Source organism: Pteronotus mesoamericanus, unplaced genomic scaffold (assembly GCF_021234165.1).
Source record: "Pteronotus mesoamericanus isolate MK-2021 breed Mesoamerican mustached bat unplaced genomic scaffold, CSHL_Meso_final contig_163, whole genome shotgun sequence".
In the NCBI taxonomy this organism is placed as follows: Eukaryota; Metazoa; Chordata; class Mammalia; order Chiroptera; family Mormoopidae; genus Pteronotus; species Pteronotus mesoamericanus.
In genome coordinates this window covers 17,347,328-17,371,275 of record NW_026555064.1, presented here as the reverse complement: position 1 = coordinate 17,371,275, position 23,948 = coordinate 17,347,328, and the positions used below count along the sequence as shown (strand labels likewise).

At 45.5% G+C, this 23,948-nt stretch overlaps 1 protein-coding gene across 1 annotated transcript in view; it reads left to right on the top strand.

Annotated features, from left to right (window-relative positions):
• Positions 1-6,373: 6,373 nt before the first annotated feature.
• The window catches only part of FAT4 (FAT atypical cadherin 4), a 144,861-nt gene continuing 127,286 nt past the window's right edge, over positions 6,374-23,948 (top strand). The window contains exon 1 of the mRNA XM_054563375.1: positions 6,374-12,277. Within this exon, the coding sequence (XP_054419350.1) occupies positions 7,103-12,277 (5,175 nt within the window). The 5' untranslated portion in view covers positions 6,374-7,102. The remainder of the gene's footprint in view (positions 12,278-23,948) is intronic.

The window sequence follows — 23,948 nt, the reverse complement described above, 5'->3', positions numbered from 1 at the left end:
GATTTCTGGGAAGCAACTTGGAAATAAGTAGTAAGGATCATTAAACGTCAAAATTCTTTTTAAAAAAGTTTGGAAGCTGTGTCTGTTTTATTCACCACTGTGTCTTCCGTACCTTTTCAAGTAACTGACACATAATTACTTTCCAATAAACTTTGTTAGATGAATGAATGATGAGAATAAAAGCATGGATTTTCATAGGAATATAACCTAAAAAACCCCTGAATATCAACATTAAAGAAATCATTAAAAACTCTTGGCCAATTCATATGATAAAATAGTCAGCCAATAAAATATTTATATAAAATTATCATAATAGCAAGAGAATCCTTAACAATAAACAATTTACAATAAACAATAAATAATTTACAATAAACAATAAACAATCCTTGTTAAGCAATAAACAATATAAAGTAGTCTTATAGTAGTCTATACTTCATTATCTCAAATAAATTTAAAATAGAAAATATGAAATATTAGCTGTGTGGGTCAAAGTTATTTGTGTTTTTAGAATCAACCCTCTGGTAGGATTCTCTTAATTCTCCACTTGATATAGATGACCAAAATTACAGTTCAGGTTTTTCTGCATTTTCACAATTTTTCATGTGTTTTAAAGTAGTAAACCTAGACCGAATATCTTATTGATTTTACTTAATACTTCTCTGACATGACATGCATATCTATTACATATAAATTAAAAGTATCTATTTTCTTTATTCTCTTTACATTCTAGCATGAAATTCAATGTCAGTTTCATTTTAGTGGTAATGCAGTCTTTGAGTATTATCCATATTAACATATTTTTAGTTTGAGATAAATTGGATATTTATACCTAATAAAGATTAAAATATGACCCACTATTCACATGTTATATATTTCAACAAAAGGGTAGATTGTCACAAACAGTTGTTGGACTGAGTAGTTGCTCCAAATTATGGTAGGTAATTACTAGTTTGTGGCAAATGCCACAATATCCAGAAACCTAGTCTCACATTTAGTATAAGCAATTTCCATTCCAGTGGGTTTGCTCACATACTCACATGCACTATATTATGAAGGATTGTAATCCTAACCCTTTATTTTGTTTCTCCCATAAGTGTGATGTTAAAAAATATGATTTCAGTTTCCATCTTATACTTTCAGATTTATTTACATACACTGGTGTTTCCACATAACCTTTGGCAATTAAGTATATATATTCAATGCATATATTATATGTTTATATATTATATATTATATACATATAAAATCAAGGAGGATATGAAAGGAGGAAGCGAAGTACCAAATAAATAAAGGTCAGAAAGTTTTTATGAAGGACTAGAAAGATGACTATGTAGAAAAAAACAAAACAAAACAGCTTTTGCCTCTACCCTGTGTTGCCCTGAGGCGGTTATTGCCCGATTTTCTGCAGAAATTGACAGCAGCAGCCAAGACCCCAGTGTCGTCATGGAAGAAGCGCAGGCACACGAGTTGCCCTTGCACACTGAACGGCCCGGCCTCCTCTGAAAACCTGCGGGCTGGGGGTCACGGTGCGGGCAGGTTGGCACTGCAACACCGCACTGTACCACACAGCTTAAATTCAAGATTACAAAAGGTCAAAAGGAAAAAAGAAAAAAAATGCAACTGATGTAAAACATAGAAATTTTGAATCATGTTCAAAATACTGACTTCATGGACTGTGTGTATACATGTAAAAGAAGATTACAAATGGAAATGATCACCAATGGTTGATCTGGTAGGATTTTCAGCACAAGGCTTATGTCCTATGCTCTAAGAGGCCAGCACATGACAGCCTGTAGGCCAAATTGGACCTGCTTTCTGTTTTTGTAAATAAAGTTTTATCGGAACACAGCCATGCACACATACCCAATGATTTCCATATCCTCAATTGCTGCTGCCACATATAAGGGCAAGTTTAAGTAGTAGTGTGACAGAGAATGCCTGGCTCTCAAAACGCAAAATATTTACTATCTTGTTTTTTAGAGACAAATTTTGCCAAGCCCTGCTCTAAACTCACAGACTGAGGCCTGGCCTTTATAGAGCCCTCCTCAGCAAACATCTCCAGCACAGCTGACACCGACCAAGAACAAGAGGTCACAAGCCCATAGAGCTCAACACACAAGGAAAACAATACCTCCGAGTGAGACCAGCTGGACAACATGGGCGGCTGACAATAACTAGGGAATTTTAACAGATGGAACAAGAACCTAAACTGCATGTTAAACATGGAGATATGATGGATGGATAGATGGTGTCAATAGAAAACGAGTTACAATTCATTTAAAAACAAAATAGAAATATCAAATATGAAAAAATATGAGTTAATATAAAGTGAATAAAAGATCAATCAGTGGTAGACTGGATATACCTGAAAAATAAATGAGTGAATTGGTATATGAAATTGTGGAAAGTTCCAGAAGACAGCAAGAAAAACTATCTACCTGGCTTATGGATAAGTAAGTATCAAACAATAAGATTTCCCAAAGGAGAAAAAAAAGGTGGGAAGAGGAAAATATTTAAAGAAATAATGGAGATACGTTTCCTATTCTGGTAATATGCCAGGATATTATCACCACTAAAAACCACTAAAATTACTTAATTTTAAAATATTTTCTTAAAAGATCAAAGAGCTGACGCAGTATGACAGGGATTACCATATAAAGTCTAGAAGATGAGAGCCCCCCACCCCATCCTCTACCAATTACAACCTTTGTCTCCTGGGTCCCCTGATGGGAGTGAAGAAGGGTAGAGGGGTGAGAACGGAGAGGAGGGTGAGGTTGAATGAGGTGTAATTAGCCTAAGCTTCACCTGGGGCCCGAAACGTGAAAAAACAATGATAATTTCAGATGTTTAATGAAGTAATGATGGCAAATGTGTACAGATTAGGATAACAAATTGTTCTAAAAGCTATTTGTTTTTATGTATTCCCTAAAGTTCAAAGGAGCTATATTCTCTAGTTTCTTTCATTCCTGGACATAAAAATATAATTTTCCCTACAGTGTATTAAAACTGCTGAATATCTTCTCAAAAACATCTCATTTCATGTTTAGTGAAAGCTTTCATTGAGTAACCCTTTTCTTAAAATAATTAAGCTTTTGGTGGAAGAGCAAAAATAAGCCAAACCTTGTTTATTCATGCAAACAATCTCTATGTCTTTATTTTCTTTCATTTTACCTTTTGGGGGGACATCCTTATTTTTTTTTTTTATTAACAGGAGCATCCTTACTCTTTATCATGCATTATATTGCTACAATTTTTGAAACCCAATGGAGAAAAATAAAATAAAGGCCTTGTTCCTTATCTTTCATTAAGACTGTTCTCTATATTATAGTTTAAATTATGTGCCCAGTGCACATAAATTGTAACTTTATGTGAAGGCTTTACCTATAAATGAATGTATTAGTTTAAAGTAGTAATGATGGAAAGCTTCCATTTATTCAAATCACTGTACCATTATGGAAATCATTTTTTATAATTCTCATTCAGAGTTGTTCAAAAATTATTTTATGTACTGAATATAGACACATTTTCTATATTACTTAAATTTGCTAAATCGTATTTTTTATATAAATGCATATAATATAAAATATAGATTCCACAGAATGGGCACCCCCCATTCCATGCAATACGTGATTTTCACCTGTTCCCCCAAATGAAATCTGCTCAGAAATGATTCAAATATGATGCTATTGACACTAAATAGGAGGGTATCCCACAGGCTCTCCAAAGTACTTGCTCTCCTAAAATGAGTGCTTAAAATGTTTTTCTTCTATTTCTTCCTACTTGAATGACAGCTGTGGAGCATTAGCAAACAACAAACAAACAAAACCCCACAATATTCTTTTAAAATCATGCATCATAGCCATGGTTTGTAAAAAAATTTTGGTTCTACTTTAACCTTTGAATTTTTTGTTTGCTCAATTACTCCAAAATAATGGTATTAGGATTGTAACTTTTTGGCAGGGGAAGTATTGAGAAAAGGCTTAAAGATATCTCCCTTCTTAAAGAACAGTTTCCAATGCTTTAGAAAGTCTTCAAGCCCTAAAAATACAGAAGTGGTGAAATTTAACTTTCTTGTTTGTTTCCAATTCACTGATTACATATATTGTACGTGCCATTATGTATGTACATACAGTAGAGGAATATGCGGAAGTGAACGCTGTAACCTAAACAAAGGAACTGGTGATAGCATTTGTAGTATTCAGGTTCCCATAGATGGTTTGGTTTACAGCCCGTCTGCATCAGAGGACTTGAATTTGCTGTTTGCTTTGTTGCTTTTTTTTTTTTTTTTTTTTGCCTTAAATAAAGGGACTAGGAGATTCCTAAAGATCTCTTTTCTTTGCCACTATCTCCAGGCAAGAAGGAGGAATGAGCCGTGTAATCTGATCCTTCTAGTCTCTGCGTTTAATTTTAAGCAAGAAACCAGGAGACCGAAAGCGCCAGGCCGACGGAACAGCAGAGGGCAGCATTTACTCGTGGCTGAATCTTCCTCGGGCTCAACAAAGTTTTAAGTTTGGAGGGGGTCACTGTGGCAGAAATGTATGACATACGCCCTGTGCTGTATTTGCATTGCTTGGTTTAGATTCTTATTTTCGAACTGGTTTCCCTTAAAGGGAAAGGAATACTGACCTGATTTCTAGTCAATTTTTTTCTTTTAGAGAAGCGATGCATGCCACCACAAAAATTAGCTACAGTAAGCAGCAGAGGAGTTAATCTGAGTGCAGTACATGACGCGTGAGCATTTTTCAAATTTCAAGTTCATTCTATTAATTTATATATTTTTACATATTTGTCTTTTCCCCAGATTCCCCCCTCCCTAAAAAAAAAAAAACCCACAAAAATTCGTCGGTATTTCTTTGGCTACAAAATATCAAGGGGAAATACTTCAACAGAGATCAAAATCCCAAACTTTGCAACAGGAAAAGGGCTCCGTCTTTCCCAAGGGCTACCCTTGTTATTGTTGAAAACTCTAAGGTTTGGCTACTGGCACCTGGGATCCATTTGGGAAGGGAAACAAAACAAACACCGAGTTCCCCCGGCTTTTCCTATAGGAAATCCAAAGTGCGGTGGGTACCGAGGCCCGGTGCCCCTGGTCACCTGGGAGGTAGGGAGGCGAGGTGGGTGCAGGCTTAGCGTTGAGCCAGCCCCGGATCGCAGTAGACGGAGGAGGAATGGGAGTGGGGGGTCGGTTTGGATTCTGTCGGATCCATCGAAACAGAAGGGGCAGGAAACGGTTAAAGCCAATCTGCTCTGTGCATTCCCAGACAGGCTTTGCTTAATCCTTCCTCCTCGCTCTAACAGACCCTCGCCCCCCGCCTTCCTTTTCTTTCTCTCGACCCCCTCACCCCTGAGTTATTACTAGCATAACAACCGAACGGTCTTCCCCCAGACCCCGGCACTGAAGTTATTTATCTGCAAACCTGACCTAACCCCCATCTATTCTACGGCAGCTTTCTGCTGTTATTGCTCTGACGCCGGCCAAGATTTGACCAAAGAGGAGAAAAAAAAAAAAATCGCCCCCCTTTCAGCGCCTCCGACTCGCGGGGCCGCCGCCCCCCCGACCGCCCGCAGTCCTCGGGAGGCCGCCGGAGTGATTAGCGTCGCGAGCAGCCAGTCGGCGGCCGAGGCAGCCGGGCGCGCGGGCGGGGGCAGCGCCGCGCCCAATGGGCTGGGCGGGGGCGGGCCGTGGGTGACAGGCCGGGAGCGAGGGGGCGTCCGCGCGAACGCAGCGCGGGTCTCTGAGTGGCGAGCAAAGTTTCGGAGTCCGGCTCTCCCCGCGGTCGGCCCGCCCCCTCTGTTTGTGTTTCGGCGGCGCGCGGAGCGTGTGCGCGCGCGCGTGCGGCGGGCAGGGGGCGGGGAAAGTGAGGACCCGCGGGCGCCGAGAGGGGTTCCCGAGCTCCGGCGCCTCCGCCGCACAACCTCCAGCCCGGCGGGCGAGCAGCAGAGCGCTGACAGGCGCCGTCCCGAGCTGCCGCGGGCGCCGCCACTGGCCGGCGCCGGCGTCCCCGCCTGCCCCGCCGACGGCACAGGAGAAAGGGAACCAACCGCCCCCAAACCTAAAGCCTTGTGGATTACAAAGTGAAACTGACCCGGGACCTTAAACGCAAAGATCCCCAGGGCAGGGGCGAGGCGCACTAGAGTGGGCTCCGAGAACGGTCCCCCCGGCATGCTGAGGGGAGGGGACGCGGGGACCTTGCGCCGCTGCTGCCCGACCCCCGCGAGGCCGAGAAGAACGGGGGGCCTGCGCTCGCTGTGGATGTACAAATAACGGGTTGGCAGGCGCCCCGGCTGAAGTAAAATAAAAACATGCCGAGGAGCGCTGGACGTTGCCTGTGCCCGCAGCAGGGGCGGCGGCGGCGGCTGCCAGAGGAGGAGGAGGACGCGGCGGACCGCTCGCGGGCACCGGAGCCCTAGCGCCCGCGCGGGGAGCGCAGTTCGCGCGCTGCCGCCGCCGCCGCCGGGGCCTCGCTCCCCCGCGTGCAGCCCCGTGGAGGGGTGTCGCAGCCTGTTCCTGACGGGTGGGGACTCGAGGAGCCCCCTGATCTCCAGCCTTTAGGGAAGGAATTCGCCCACCTCCTGGCTCCCCACCGCCCCTCCCCGTGCGCCGCCGTCCTCTTCCCGCAGCGCCACCCGCGTCTGTCCTGCCCTCCTCAGTTTCTTGGCCACGGGCGAGCTCCAAAGTTTCTGGAGAGTGTTTGCAGCGATTGCTCCTACACCTTAAACACAGACCACCTCTCCCAGCTCTCAGCGACCGGGGCGAGACCGCGCACACTCTCCGGATCCAAGACTAGCGTGTCCACGGGAAAATACTGGAGGTTTGAGAAACTTTTCTGGAACTCATCAGCGCCCAGGAGCGCCCCGCGGAATGCCCGGCCGCCTCTCGTCCCCGCTGCCCTCCGGCACGACCTGTCTACATGGCCACCTGGTTGGAGCCTTTCGTTGAGGCGACTTGCTGCTTCTGCTGGGCTGGAGGTTCTTTAAAAATAGCGGAGCTCTCAGGGCTCTCGGCTGCATTTGCCGCCGCGGCGCCTTAATCCCGGTCGTTGCGTTCGTTTCGCCTCACCTCTTCCTTCTGCGGGCCGCACCGTTGCAGGGAGCCGGGACCATGGACTTGGCCGCAGGCCGGGCTCCTGGCCGCGCGTGGCTCCCGCCGCCCACCCCCTCGGCGCTCCAGCTCCTGCGCGTCTTGGGGCTGCTGTCCCTGCTCCCGGGGCCGGCCCGGGTCGGCGGGGCCGAGCAGCGCCAGGTGTTCCAAGTGCTGGAGGAGCAGCCCCCAGGCACGCTGGTGGGCACCATCCAGACGCGCCCGGGCTTCACCTACCGGCTCAGCGAAAGCCACGCCCTGTTCGCCATAAACAGTAGCACCGGGACCCTGTACACCACGGCCACCATCGACCGCGAGAGCCTGCCCAGCGACGTGATCAACCTGGTGGTCCTCTCCAGCTCGCCCACCTACCCCACGGAGGTGCGAGTGCTGGTGTGGGACCTGAATGACAACGCCCCGGTCTTCCCAGACCCCTCCATCGTGGTCACTTTCAAGGAGGACAGTAGCAGCGGGCGCCAGGTCATCTTGGACACGGCCACCGACGCGGACATCGGCTCCAACGGCGTGGACCACCGCTCCTACCGCATCATCCAGGGCAACGAGGAGGGTCGTTTCAGCCTGGACATCACCGTGAACCCGAGCGGCGAGGGCGCCTTCCTGCATCTGGTCTCCAAGGGCGGACTGGACCGAGAGGTCACGCCGCACTACCAGCTGCTGGTGGAAGTGGAGGACAAGGGCGAGCCCAAGCGGCGGGGCTACCTCCAGGTAAACGTGACTGTGCAGGACATTAATGACAACCCCCCGGTGTTTGGCAGTTCCCACTACCAGGCGGGGGTGCCTGAGGACGCGGCCGTGGGCTCCAGCGTCCTCCAGGTGGCGGCGGCGGACGCGGACGAGGGCACCAACGCGGACATCCGCTATCGGCTGCAGGACGAGGGGACCCCCTTCCAGATGGACCCCGAAACGGGGCTTATCACGGTACGGGAGCCCCTGGATTTTGAGGCCCGGCGCCAGTACTCGCTGACGGTGCAGGCTCTGGACCGAGGCGTTCCTTCCCTCACCGGGCGCGCCGAGGCGCTGATTCAGCTGCTGGACGTCAACGACAACGACCCGGTGGTAAAGTTTCGCTACTTCCCCGCCACCTCGCGCTACGCCTCGGTCGATGAGAACGCTCAGGTGGGCACGGTGGTAGCTCTGCTCACCGTGACGGACGCAGACTCCCCCGCGGCCAACGGGAACATCTCGGTGCAGATTCTCGCGGGCAACGAGCAGCGCCACTTTGAGGTGCAGAGCAGCAAAGTGCCGAACCTGAGCCTCATCAAAGTGGCCAGCGCCCTGGACCGCGAGCGCATCCCTTCTTACAACCTGACCGTTTCCGTCTCGGACAACTACGGGGCGCCCCCTGCCGCCGCGGTCCAGGCGCGCTCCTCGGTGGCCAGCCTGGTGATTTTTGTCAATGACATCAACGACCACCCTCCTGTCTTTGCCCAGCAAGTGTACAGAGTGAACCTGAGCGAGGAGGCGCCCCCGGGAAGCTATGTGAGTGGAGTGTCTGCCACAGATGGCGACTCTGGTCTCAATGCTAACCTGCGTTACAGCATCGTCTCTGGCAATGGCCTAGGTTGGTTCCATATCAGTGAACATAGTGGCTTGGTGACCACTGGGGCTGCTGGGGGCTTGGACCGTGAACTTGCTTCCCAAATTGTACTGAATATCAGTGCTCGGGACCAGGGCGTTCACCCCAAGGTCTCCTATGCCCAGCTTGTAGTAACGCTCCTGGATGTGAATGATGAGAAGCCGGTGTTTAGCCAGCCAGAAGGGTATGGCGTGTCTGTGGTTGAGAACACCCCAATAGGGACGGAACTGCTAGTGCTCGGGGCAACTGATGGGGACCTGGGTGACAATGGGACAGTGCGCTTCTCCCTACAAGAGGCTGAGACTGACCCGAGGTCTTTCCGTCTGGATCCTGTGTCTGGGAGGTTGAGTACTGTCTCCTCCTTGGACCGAGAGGAGCAAGCTTTCTACTCCCTGCTGGTTCTGGCCACAGATCTGGGCTCCCCTCCCCAGTCCTCAGTGGCTCGCATAAATGTGAGTCTCCTGGATGTGAATGACAACAGTCCCGTCTTCTACCCAGTCCAGTACTTTGCTCACATCCAGGAGAATGAGCCTGGAGGTAGCTACGTCACCACAGTGTCTGCCACTGACCCTGACTTGGGTCTCAATGGAACCGTCAAGTATAGCATATCAGCTGGGGATAGGTCTCGGTTTCAGGTCAATGCTCAGAGTGGGGTGATTTCTACCAGAATGGCCCTAGACAGAGAAGAGAAAACAGCTTACCAGTTGCAGATAGTGGCTACTGATGGTGGCAATTTACAGTCTCCCAACCAGGCGATAGTAACCATCACGGTGTTGGACACTCAGGACAACCCACCTGTATTCAGCCAGGCCGCCTACAGCTTTGTGGTCTTTGAGAATGTGGCTGTGGGATATCATGTGGGCAGCGTGTCTGCATCCAGCATGGATCTGAATTCCAACATCAGTTACCTCATTACTACGGGGGATCAGAAAGGTATGTTTGCTATCAACCAGGTCACTGGGCAGCTGACCACAGCCAGTGTCATTGACAGAGAAGAGCAGTCCTTTTATCAGCTGAAAGTAGTGGCCAATGGGGGCGCTGTGACTGGAGACACTGTGGTTAACATAACAGTTAAGGATTTGAATGACAACTCCCCCCATTTCCTTCAGGCAGTCGAGAGTGTGAATGTGGTAGAGAACTGGCAGGCAGGTCACAGCATTTTCCAAGCCAAGGCTGTGGACCCTGACGAGGGTGTCAATGGCGTGGTCCTCTACAGCCTGAGGCAGAACCCCAGGAACCTGTTTGCTATCAGTGAAAAGAGTGGTCACGTGAGTCTGCTGGGGCCCCTGGATGTCCACGCTGGTTCCTACCAGATAGAGATCTTGGCATCTGATATGGGTGTCCCTCAGCTCTCCTCGAGTGTCATCTTAACCGTTTATGTCCATGATGTCAATGACAACCCACCAGTGTTTGACCAGCTCTCTTATGAGGTCACTCTGTCTGAGTCAGAACCTGTGAATTCTCGATTCTTTAAAGTGCAAGCTTTTGATAAAGACTCGGGCGCAAATGGTGAAATCGCATACGGCATTGCTGAAGGAAATACAGGGGACGCTTTTGGCATATTCCCAGATGGTCAGCTGTACATAAAAAGTGAGCTGGACCGTGAACTGCAAGACAGATATGTTTTACTGGTCGTTGCTTCTGACAGAGCAGTGGAGCCCCTTAGTGCGACTGTGAATGTTACTGTAATCTTAGAAGATGTCAATGATAACAGACCTCTTTTTAACAGCACCAATTATTCATTTTATTTTGAAGAGGAGCAGAAAGCTGGGTCATTTGTGGGCAAAGTCAGTGCTGTAGATAAAGACTTTGGGCCAAATGGAGAAGTGAGGTATTCTTTTGAAGTGGTGCAGCCAGACTTTGAGTTGCACGCTCTCAGTGGGGAAATCACAAATACCCATCAGTTTGACAGGGAGTCTCTTATGAGGCGCAGAGGGACTGCAGTGTTTACCTTCACAGTCATTGCGACAGACCAGGGGCTCCCGCAGCCTCTCAAGGATCAGGCAACTGTACATGTTTACATGAAGGATATAAACGACAATGCTCCCAAATTCGTCAAGGACTTTTACCAAGCCACTATATCCGAGTCAGCAGCCAACCTGACACAGGTTTTAAGAGTGTCTGCCTCGGATGTTGATGAAGGTAGTAATGGACTTATTCATTATTCTGTAATAAAAGGAAATGAAGAAAGACAGTTTGCCATAGATAGTACCTCCGGTCAGGTGACACTAATTGGCAAATTAGACTATGAAGCCACACCTGCCTATTTGCTTGTAATTCAAGCTGTGGATTCAGGGGCGATCTCCCTCAATTCAACCTGCACCTTAAATATTGATATTTTAGATGAAAATGACAATACTCCTTCTTTCCCTAAGTCAACACTCTTTGTTGATGTTTTGGAAAACATGAGAATCGGTGAACTGGTGTCCTCTGTTACTGCGACCGATTCGGATTCCGGTGACAATGCTGATTTACAGTACAGCATTACAGGGACCAACAACCACGGGACTTTCAGCATTAGCCCCAACACTGGGAGTATTTTTCTTGCCAAAAAGTTGGACTTTGAAACACAGTCTTTGTACAAATTAAATATAACGGCAAAAGACAAAGGCAGGCCTCCTCGTTCGTCCACAATGTCCGTGGTTATACAGGTGAGGGACTTCAACGACAACCCTCCTGCCTTTCCTCCGGGGGATATTTTCAAGTCCATCGTTGAGAACGTTCCCATTGGGACGTCCGTCATTTCAGTGACTGCCCACGACCCTGATGCAGACATCAATGGGCAACTGGCCTACACGATCATCCAACAGATGCCGCGGGGCAACCACTTTGGTATAGACGAAGTCCAAGGCACTATATACACTAATGCCGAAATCGATCGGGAGTTTGCTAACCTCTTTGAGTTAACCGTAAAAGCCAACGACCAAGCTGTGCCTGTGGAAACTAGACGGTATGCTTTGAAAAATGTGACCATTTTGGTTACAGACCTCAATGACAATGTTCCAGTGTTTATATCACAAAATGCCCTGGCTGCAGACCCTTCGGCTGTGATTGGCTCTGTCCTGACCACGGTCATGGCCGCCGACCCCGACGAAGGTGCCAACGGAGAGGTGGAGTACGAGATCATCAACGGGGACACAGACACCTTTGTTGTGGACCGTTTCAGCGGCGACTTGAGAGTGGCCTCCGCCCTGGTGCCCTCTCAGCTGATCTACAACCTCATCGTTTCAGCCACGGACCTTGGCCCTGAAAGGAGGAAATCCACCACGGAATTGACCGTCATTCTTCAGGGCCTTGATGGACCTGTTTTTACTCAACCAAAATACATAACTATTTTGAAGGAAGGGGAACCCATTGGGACCAATGTAATATCAATAGAAGCAGCCAGCCCCAGAGGGTCGGAGGCCCCAGTGGAGTATTACATTGTCTCCGTTCGTTGTGAAGAAAAAACTGTGGGGCGTCTCTTTACTATTGGGCGACAAACTGGCATGATCCAGACGGCAGCCATCCTGGACCGGGAGCAAGGAGCTTGCCTGTACCTGGTGGAGGTTTACGCCATAGAGAAATCCACTGCTTTTCCCAGAACACAGAGAGCAGAGGTAATGGTTTCGCCGTCATTTATGACTTATTTGTTGTTCTGCTTTTGAGAAGGATCATTCTCTTTATGTTACTTTCTATAATTATCTACCTTGATTGCTGATGATTGATTTTACTGATAGGAGTGTATGAAAATGTTCTGGCACAAAGACTAACAAGAATTACCTAACGTTTAGCTGTAATTCTGGTCAAATCCAAACAATGAATCATTTCTACCTTCTATTCGGCCTCATAGAAGTCACATGTATGACTTTGAAGGCTAGGGAGAAATCTTTAGTCATTTCAGAACCCCCCCAAAAAAACCCCCACAAATCCGCATCCAGTTACCCAAGCTGCACCCCAGCACTCCAGGAAAGACCTCTCAGGGAAGAAGCCTACTAGAGAATGGGCAGTCTCACACTTTAGAACTGTCTGTTCCAAAACGGAGAACTGGGGCAGACGTCAGCGTAACAGCCTTGCTGTCCAGGGGCGTGGCCGTGAGGACATACTGACAGTTTACATCCGGACCCGTTCACTTGCTCAGCCTCAGCAGCCTGGGTGGTTTCTGATAGGCAGTGACTAATTTTAATGTGCAGAGCCAAATTTGGGGAAGTTCCTGATTTCATCTGCCTTCGCATTTTAGGCACAATTTTCTGACTTAGGCTAACCCTTGCTCTTCCCTCCTGACCTAAAACATGTAATATGCTGTGAATGATCAGCCGTTAGAAGCCGTTCCCAGAGACAGGACTGCATTGTTTGGTCCACGGTACAGGTACACGTTCTGTCCACTGACCGGTGGGAAGTCGGCATCTCCCAGCAAAAGCCGGGAGAATTCCAGCCCTGGCCGCCCCGGGGCGTATTTCAGCATGCTATCCCCCTGTATCTGATTTGACTAATTTCTCTTGTGATTGCACTACTTCCTGTGTTGTCTCTATATCAACCAGAAATGATAGAGCTATACACTGGAAAGCTCTTGTTTGCCATTTTCTAAGTTCTTTCTCTCCCTCCCTCCCCCCATCAAAGACATTCTGGTGTCATTCAGCCCAAAACAGAAAACATCAAATGTGGTTTCTGACACTTGGCAGTAACCCAGACATAACATACTTGTGAGACTGAGACTCATGTATTTGTTTTCTTGCTTTCTTTTCTATTTGTGGGAGGTGAGGAGTTTTCTTTATTTAAAATGCTCATTTATTATTATTGTCTTTTTGAATCCCCTGTGATTTTTTTTTCTTTCTCATAATAGCTAGCTATGTCTATTCAATGAATGGAGCAGCATATTCATGGCCTAGAGGGTATTAGAGATATAATTAGAGATATAATTCTTAACAGAGATATAATTCTTAGAGATGTAACCCAAAGTGTAATTCAGTTCTATTTTTTATACATAGCCCTGAAGGGACTTCTAACCCAAATGTCCTCTTTTACCTAATTAGTTTTTTAAAGATTGTAACATAGGTCTTATATGTTAAGCTGTTTGGTTTAATTCAGGCCTTGATTTATGCAATTTTATTTGGATTTGGTGTATTCCTCCCCTAAACCCATTCCCTGTCTCTACCTTCCTTCTCTGGAATCAATTCTTGGATGAAGCTATTCCATTGGTTTGAAGACTGAAATATTTATTAAAGACAGGCAATTAAGTCATTCCACGCTTTATAGGAATTTGTTAAACTGTAAGACAAATTATATTATTGGTTGTTGTTGGTTGGTTCAGTGTATTACATTTATTAGAGAATATGGAGAATGCGAATAAATGTCCATGTTATCATTAGGTTTATTTTGCCTTGGTATGTATTCATTGGATATGCAAAGATTGGCTCATATTAAATTCATTAAATAGTGCTGTCTCTGTAATAGGCCTTGGATTTAAAAATAATTGTAAATCATTTTGTTAGTAATAGGGGATAATGTGTTTGTTATTTTTTAGCCTCAAATAACACCCATAGGGAAAGTTATTCATATTTACTATAACCTATTTATTTAAAAATCTAGGAGAAGTCATTATGATGATTGCTTTATAAGAAAAAAGTTGTCAGGGTGTCTTCTGTGAACTAAAGTGCTGAAATTGTAAACCAAGCTTGAGTTCCCAAGGCCCAACCACTCCTAAAATTGAAAGCAAATGTGCTTTCCCCAAGAATATTGAAAGCAGTAGTTGGGAGCTAGAATTTCATATTATTATTGGTTGTATCTGTGAAGTATATACATTAAAGTACTTTTTTCTCTGCCGAAACAATTAATTTACCGTGATTCTGCAAAAAAGAGCTATAAATGATGTCTGGTTGTCAGAGGTGAGTTTTCAATTGTTTGTTTCCAAGTGCGGACTTGCACTACTGCATTTAAAAAAACTGCAGTTGTGTTCACTGATAGGCATCTGCGTTGCTTGCCCAGGCTTCTGGCTGGAGCCAGCGCTGACCACATTCCGTGGGCGAGCCCAGGGTCAGTGGGTGAAAGAGCGTGCTTTTATCTGCTTTCCTCCTCCAGCTCTGACACCTGTGGAGCAGGGCTGGGGACTGGGGCTCCGGCACCATCACTCCAGAGACCTGTCCAGTGTGCACCTTCATTTACTCTGCCTCTCTCACATCTACCACTTTGGCCTGAATAGGAGTGTCTTTGAAGGATGGCCTCGGTGGCAGACGTCCGGTTTATTATCTTTTTATTTTGTGTCTTTATATTTTCAGAAGAGACTTGATTAGGTTTGAATAGCTCATATGAGTTTTGAACCATTTTTCTAGGCTCAACAACAAAAAGTGGAGGCGTAGTGCTTCAATAAGCATTTCTCTTTCAATGTGTGTCATATGGGAGCTTGCAGCTGAGAGGCTGGGTTGGACCTTGTTAAGGTCAGGGGCTTTGTTGCGTTGACCTTTATGACCGCAGAGCCTGGTCTGTTGGCTGGTGTATAGTAGCAGGTCCGTCCATGTTTGCTGAATGAGATGGCAGAAGAGCTGAGAGCAGAATGTGTGTTCTTGTGCCTCAGAAGGAAATTAACCAAGAGAAGCTGGGGGAATGCAGGAAGTTAGTAAAACTGATCTTGCTTGTTAATTGAAGTAAGGACATAAGGGCATACCAATTATTGCTGTTCTACGAATGAAGGAGAATTGTCAAAAAACTCAAGAAGAAAAAAAGAGAAACTTAGGCGGGTGGGCCCACATGAAACCTCGGGTTTAAATGGGAGGAAATTCTGTACATGCATCCAGGCCCCAGTTGTCAAATTTGTTGGTCTCAGGACCCCTCCCTACTCTTAGAAATTGGCAAGGACCCCAAAGGGCATTTGCTTAGGTGTGTCTTATTTATTGATATTTACTATTTTGAACATTAAAATTGAGAAAGTGTTAAAATATTAATTCATTTTCAAATCTCCTCAGTCTATTGCAAAAATGTTGTTTTGGTTGGTGTATCGGAGAGGAATCCTTCCTCAGTCAGAGATGTGGATTGCATAGGGGAGAGACACTTTGATACCTTCTTTGGATAACTGTCCATTTTCTTTGATCCTACACCAGAACTTCACAAGTGGCAGTTTTTTAAAACTTACTTGCAATGTGCAGTCTGAAACCCTATCAGTGAACTGTTCATACTTTGTTAACAGAATAATATATCACTCTACTTTGTATTCTGAATGGATGTTTTCCTATACGTGACTTGCAAATATCAGGCATTGGCCATTCGGAAAATACTGGTATAAACGATAAGGATCTTATTGAAAGTCCTTAAGTGTATTGGCTCTGGACTTAATTGTGATGGTTAGAAGTGTTCCAAAATCTGAGTTTTCACTTGACAGCTCAGATTTTATCATTAGTATCGTGGATTGTTGTTAGTTGCCCTCCTTGAAGTGCCAGGTTCCCTTTGTTCATGTTCAAACAACAGAAAACCTGTCTGCCAGACACTCAAGTCTAAAAAACCATAGAATCTCTGTCAGTTGTCCTTTCCAGTAGAAAACATATTCCATAAACAAAGCAGCTAGTTCAGCTTGCAATTCAGACAGCCGCACCCATGCGTGACTTTGAGGCAGCCGCAGTGCTTGGGACAGGGGACTGACTGGTCTTTGCACGCACTTCACTGTTTACCTCGAGAACCGTGAAGAGACCTTGCGATTTAAGGGTCTAGAGTTAACAAAATTAATAATTTCACTGTTTCATCAGGGAGATTCCTCCAGTGATCAAGTGAAACTGGCACCTTATTTTTATTGTGAGCACCTGGCAGTGAAGAATACAATTACTGCTGGGATACTTGGAGGCTACTGTTTGGGTTTGAGCTAAGGCGACAGTGTTACCCACCACTGCGTTTGCACCTCTAGTGCAAATGTGAACACAGTGGAAAAGGCAGACAGTGTTTTCCATTCCGACGACGACAGCTTTGACTGCCCAGGCCTCTTTAATGGCACTCCGGAATGCCTGGCACCCGTGGCCGCGGTGCAAGAAGCACTGGCCTACGTAATGAGAACCTTGTGATGCAGTGAAAAAAGACGGAAAGAAGCCACTAGAAATACTCTATTAAAAGTGTGTTTAGAATACTAGGTGAATGGACTATGATTCACTAAAATTAGAAAGGAGTTTTCGCAATTGGATAAACATTTGTTTTCACAATCAAACCCTCAAGGTTTCCAAGAGAAGTGGTGGAGGCATTTCTCGGATGGGCACTGACTCCCAAGTGCGCAGATGATTTTCTTCCAGAGGGTTTAGAGCCAAGAGCCAGTGCCTCGTGGACTCAGAGGCTGTGTATCCTGTGTGTCATCCTTCACAGGCAACAGAACTGGGCGTGGAGTAACGTAGGAGCGATCATGGTAAAAAGCGTTGAGTATTGCCAAGTGCCTTTTTATGGACTTTATCATTTCAGCCTCATGACAACAGGAATGATAGTTATTCCCACTTTATAGCTGTAGAGACAGTCTCAGAAAAGTTAAAGTGTAAAGGGTTCCAATATGTGGTGATGGAAGGAAACTTGACTTTGGATGGTGAACACAGCGTGATACGCAGATCGCGTGTTTATAGAATTGTGCACCTGAAACCTATGCAGTTTTATTAACCAATGTCACCATGATAAATTTAATGAAATTAAAAAAACATGATCTGCTTATGTTCAGATAGGTAGAAAGGGAACCCACATCCAGACTTGCATGAGTCCATTATTTTATACTCATAGCAACTACTCCGAAAATCCAGGGCCACCTATGGCTTTATTACAGGCAAGACTCCTCACTCTGTAGGTGTGAGTATATGCGCATGTTTTTCCTAATCTCGTTTTCCTACTCTATTGGCTTGAAAAGTCTTTGAAAGGTAGTATTATATGTTGTCCGAACTCAGGGATTGCCTTGGTCAAGGCCGCGGGCAGATGCTGTGTGTGCCTGGGGGTCAGTTAGCGGTTGCAGCGCCCACCTGCGTGTGCGGAGCGGTCCTTGGCAGTGGCTCTGCGGCAGAGCAGAGGGCGAGGTCGCGCCAGGGCCCCTGAGGCAGGCGAGCAGTGGCGCTCGCCTAGGGCTCTCCCGGCTCCACGGTGCCATGCAGGTTGGGAGCTGTGGCTGTCGTTTATGAAGGGGGAGAGTCCGTTTTTGGAGTTTCAGATGATAAATCTCACTCTCCTAAGACATAAGGATAGAGTGTGAAGACTATATTAAAAATAGAAGAGATTTTAACCCTTCCTCTCTTTTGATATCCAGAATGACTTAAAAAACACAGTGATTATTTCTTATTTTCTTTTTTTTCCTATTGGTATGTTTTTAAACGTATTAAACAAAATCCTTAACAGACTTGAAGGGCTCTATAAGTTTTCAAGACATGTATTAAAGTGTACTACAAGCAGGACTATTGATGGCCAATTAAGTACATGACACATGTTTTGTAAATGGTTCTGGATGTTTGATTTGGTCTCTTGGTTTTGGTTATAGAGTCCATAGACATCATCTTCTGATGAATTTATGGTTTTGTTTTGTTTTTTTGCCTTTGGTCAAGCCCTAATCATTTTAATCCTGTATTGTTCTATAGACCTTGAGGCAACTACTCTAGGAACAGTTTGGAAAAATATTTTTGTACTTAGCATTTTGTGGAATCGACTTTTCATCTCATTGTCTGCATCTTGCACTTTGTCATCATTACAGAGAAAAACGGCCCAGGAACCTCATTAGTTGTGAGGACTGTTGAGTTTGTGACTATAAAGGATTCCCCAGGCCCTGAGGTGCATCGTCTGGTCCAAGAATTAATAAATCCAGAGCTCAGCTCTTCATAACACCTGTGAAAGTAGGCAGTATTCTGAGTCAGAGCTTGTGAGTAGAGAACGGAAAAGAATAGTTGGTACATTACTTGGGCCAAGATGAATTAAAAGGTTCCTCAGAGTGTCCTAAATACAGAATATGGTCAATATTTTCTAATGCTTTCAGGCTCTTAAGTATTTTGTGACAATAGTGACCAGTTTCAGTCACACATTAATTAAGGAGGAGAGGGTATGAGGAATTCAGACAAGGGAAAAGTAAAAAAAAAAAAAAAAATTCTATTAGGCAAATATATTTTATAAAATACATGTAATATAGGACTTTTATATATCATATATTAACAGGTATGTAGTCCTACAAAGACTGCTGGGTTATCCCTGGTGTTAATATTCTGAGAAAAAAATGGGACAATAAAGTTAGGAACATAAAACATAACCTAACTGGCAGATAAGAGATATGTGTTAATCAATAATTGACTCTAGGGACACAATCATTTTTAGTTTCCAGATGTATTTAAGAAACAGTCAGGGAGTACAGACCAGCTCTGTAGGTATTGAAGGGACATTGAAGGGCACTTGCAAGCCATGCTTGACAATGGGCAGTTGGGAGCCAATGGCATTGTTACCGATTTTTTGTTTCAGATTATTTGACACTTTTCTGAAATGTTTTATCACTCATGGGTTCTAACATGTTTAAACGGCTCACATTGCCATGGGTAAGCACCTGGCATGGATGTGCCTTCACCATAGTCCTGGAGGGATGTGCGGCCTCTCGCCCTTTGACAGATTAGAATATCGAGGCTGATGACGGTCAAGCCTGGGGAGCTGGTTTAGGGTAGATGCAGGGCTCGAACCCGGCAGTCTGCCTCCAGAGCAGGTGCATTTGATGCCAACACAGCGCTGAGTAGCACTATGTGTTGTAAGAATGGTTGATGCTTTCTGTATTCACATAGGCATCCAGTGTTTACTGTGTAGAAAGTTGTTTCTGTATTTCTGTTTCTTCCAATTGGTGACTGAAGAAATCGAGGGTCAAGTAAGGTTTAGGTAATGACCCAGTGGCAGGATTACTGCAGGTTCCTGTCAGCCTTTATTTAGTTTGGCTTAAATAAATGGATCTATAATCTGTCAGTTCATTTTAATTTCTTAAACTTATGGTAGAAATGTATTTTCATTCTTCCAGTTACTGCCTCATTTCTTTTCTTCCCTTTTCAGCAAAATTTCTTGAAAGAGTTGCCTCTACCTGCCATCTTTCTTCTCATTATCTCTGAAATCCTCTCCTACCAGGCTGAGCTTCTGTTGCTCCAATGAAATTGCTCCTGTCAGGACACCATGACAACCACGGTCCCTGTGTCCCTGGTCAGTTCCTTGTGCCCCCAGATACAGGCTTGTAAGTCATCACACTCAGGATTTTTATCTTATTTCTTGGACCAAGTTCTTGCATCTCGTTCACCAGCTTCTCCACATTGTCTCAAGTTCTAAATGCTGGACTACCCCTGGAATCAGTTCTTGAGAGTCTTCTCTTTTAACCTATACTCATTTCCTTGAGGATCTCAAGCAGTCTCATGGTTTGAAGTAACACACACACTAATGACTAAGATTTTGCCTCCAGCCCGTCTCTCTCTTCTCAATTCCATATTCATATAACTAACTGCTTACTCGTTAGGTTAAAATGGCTTCTTTATACACATTGTACATTAACATTCCCCAGACTGAGCCCCTGATACCTTCCCCCCAAAACACCTACTCCACCCTCAGCCACCTCCTCTTCCCTTGGTAGCAATTCCAGTCTTCAAATCGCACAGGTCAAAAAACCTGGGGTCATCTTTGGTCCCTCACATGCAATCTGTCAGTGAATCTTGACTCTGTCTTACAAATATACCCGGAAAATGATAATTTCTCATCACTTCTGCTGTTACTGCCTGGTCCAAGGCCTCATCACCCTTCCCTTGGGTTGTTGAAGCCACCTTCATACTGAGTCCAGCACCGTCTCTGGCTCCTTGCTCATCTGCTCCACCCACATGGGCCTCTTGCTCTCTCCTGAGCTTGCAAGGCTCCCACCTGCCTCGGAGACCTTGCTCCTGGCCTGTCCCTCACCTAAAACGCTCTTTCCTCCAGATACCTGTTGGGATGATCTCCTCCCTGAGCTTCAAGTATCTGTTGGCATCTCACATTAGAAGGGAGAACCGCTCTTCCTTTTTCACTTATGATGGTACCCGCCCCTCACCCTGTCTGATCTCATTTCCTTGTCCCAGTTTTTCATATTCCTCCCCCGTAATGTCTCCCAGCCTCCTTCAGGTTCGCCTCATCTCTCCAAACTCTGAGTGTGGGAACACCCCTGAAATCAGTGCTTGAAATTCTTCTCTTTCTGATTTACACTGTTCCTCTGAGGAAGCTCCACCAATCTCATTACGTTAAATGCTATATACACATTGCATGTGTATCAGCGTGTGTGACATAATTTACTGATCTATAATTCTGATGATGTTTTACCTGTCTTCATCCCACTAGAGTGAAATAGGGTGGGTGGACTTAGCTGCTCTGTTCCCGGATGCACCTCAAGGGCCTCGAGGACTACATGGAACAGGGGAGGCACAGAATGCATTTTTGCTGAGCGACCGCTTGCGCGCGTGAAGGAAGGAGTGAAACGACTTCCCTGCTCTGTCCTCCTGCAGCCAGAGTGGGCCTGGCCGTCGGGTCAGAGCGTGGCGCCGGCTTGCCCTTGGCCTTGCATGTCTCTCATGGTAAAAGCCAGGAGCTGACAGTGACCTGCCAGGCCCCTGTGTGCTCTCATGTCAGCCCCTTTGCTGCCTTCTTCCCTCTGCTTTGTCCCCCGTGCTCAGAGCACAGGGAGGCTCCTGCCTCAGAGCCTCTGCTTCCCTCCCCTGTTCTCAAAGTCACCTGGCTAAGCCCCGCCCTCCACCTGCCTTTCCGTCTCTCTCTCCATTTCTCCTCGCTGCCTGTCATCACCCAAGGTGACACGTATGTTACTCCTTTACTTCGTTCATGGTCCATCCTTCCTCTACAATACGTGCTGCTTGGGCAGCAGGCTCCCGTGGCTTCTCACTGCCGTCTTCGCGGCACCTGCAGCCGGGCTGGCCCAGTGCCGCCGCTCTGAGCCCACGCCGGACAGGCCAAGGGGTCACAGGGATCCAGGTCCTGGGCCAGGCGCTCCGGCCGGGTGGCTGCCCAAGTCCAAGAGGCCTTGTCGTGGCTTCAGCTAAGCCGTGGCGCTGAAATTAGTGAAGCTAGTTAATCGGCAAAGACTGATTTTCCTGGATAAAATGACGGTGGCTGTGTGACCCCGCTGGCACCTCCGGAAGTGCCCAGAGCCTGGTGTGCAGCGGGGCCACTGCAGAGCCACTTTGGTGAAGGAGAACGTTCAGAGTGTGTGTCATGGCATGTGTGACGCTATGAGCCTGTCAGCGCATTTCTTCAGGACCTACCTGGTTTTGCTCTAGGGAGCAAACGTCACTCCCTTGTAAACCACGTTTCTCTTCTGCAAAAACACGAGCACCGTATTTTGCCATGTATAATGTGCTCCCGTGTGTACTGCGCACCCATGTTTTTGGCCCAAACTTTGTTTTAATTCAACTTTTATTATATTTAGGTACTTTTTGTATTGTACCATAAAGGAATTTTAGCATTTATTTTTGAACATACAGATACCGTTATTGCTTTCTAGAGTTACACTTTTAACACATAAGCATAAATAAATTAAAAATATTTATATAGAGATGGAATTAATACTGCCCATGTATAAAGTGCATCCTTACTTTTCCCTCAAAACCTAGGGCAAAAAAGTGTACTTCATACACAGCAAAATATGGTACATAGACACTAACAATTACTACTTTCAGTGTTGATACGTGGAAGTACTGTCATTCCTTTTTTTCAAATTTACCATCTTTGCTCAACATTTGACATCCATAGTGTTAGTGAAGTTGATTAATAAAATGCAGCAACGAAAATAATGCTTAATGGTTCACCCTGCCGGAGGTTTAGTTTACAGTGGATGCTGTTGGTTTGGAAGGAGCTTGATGCAGGCCTGACACAGCCACTCTCAGAATCAGTTGCCTCATCTGTAAAACAGAAATGGCTATACCTGTCTCATAGCTAATTGAGAGGAAAGCACGAAAGAAAAGGTACTCTGGAAAGGTTGTTAGTTCCCCCTCTCTTTTCTCCAAAATGCAGACCATTAACATTAAAAAGCACTTTCTGTTTCTGAAACATTTTAGAGCTTTATTCTTCTTCCTTGGTTTCTCCATGTCTGTAAGGAGGTAGGTCAGGTGTGTTTCTTTTCATTTTGAGAGAAAGGCACAGAGGAGTTGGTGATGTGTGTGTGGTTACACACGCAGACTAACATCCGGGCTTTTCTGACTGGTCGACAACATACTTGACGTCAAACCACACTGCCCATCCTGTGATTAAGTTAATGTTATAGACCCGTCATTGCACTCTTTTAGAGACGTTGAGATAATTCAGTGACAGTTACAGTTCCATAAGGAAAGTAATTAATCCAGAAAGAGGCTTAATTGCTTATGAAACAAGCTAATGAAAATACTAGGCTTTTCAGGGTGTCATTTTGAAGCCCCACCTCTCAGTTGTGTGGGGAAGGCTCGTTCTCAGTTTCCAGTGATAATGGTGAAATCCTGACTACCTTGGAGTTGTGTGTGTGTGAACCTATTTTGAAAAAAAATTTTTTTGTATTTTTTCAACTACTTAATGCCCTTTTCATAATTGAAGTCAAATTGGCTTGGCCAAAAAAAGGTAAACTGTCATTTCTTCCAAACGACTTTGTTTTTGGCAAAACATATAAATTCTGATAACTTATTCAGTGAGACCTTTATAACTAACAATGAAAACGTTTCCCTGAAAAATGTTTTATTGCTACCGAAAGCTTCAAAATAAGCAAACACCCAAAGAGGATGGACTTCCCTCCTGCTTGTATAGTAATCTGGAGCATGAAATTCTTTGTTCTTTAGTTGAAATGCTCAGTATTTATATTGTATATACGTCTAGTTCATTCTAGTGGATTTGAAACAGGTTACACAAACATATATACAGTGAAAAGGAAAAAGAGTTCAATGACTCTCTGGGAAGTAAAAATAAGCATAACTAAAAAATAATCCTGGAATATATAAGGTTAGTTGCAGAAATGTGTGACTTAGGCAGCCCTCTGAGTTCATGTTTGGCTTTCTCAAGACCAAATCACACAGAGAGGTCCGATCAGGTGTGTGAGTCCTGGTGTCCAGAGACTAAACACACACATGTCTAAGAGAGGTAACCAAAGAAATGCAGATGTTCAAAAAGAGATCTATTTTCAAATGATGATTCTTTCAGTGGTAGGTACCCTCCAAGTGGCAGATTTTCAACAGCTCTGTACTGTGATGTATTTTAGTGTGGGTTTATGGCAAGTTGCAAAAGTGCAATTCTAGCAAATTATTTATTTATGGATCAAAAGAAACCCCCCCCCCCCCACCATCATGGTAAAGTGCT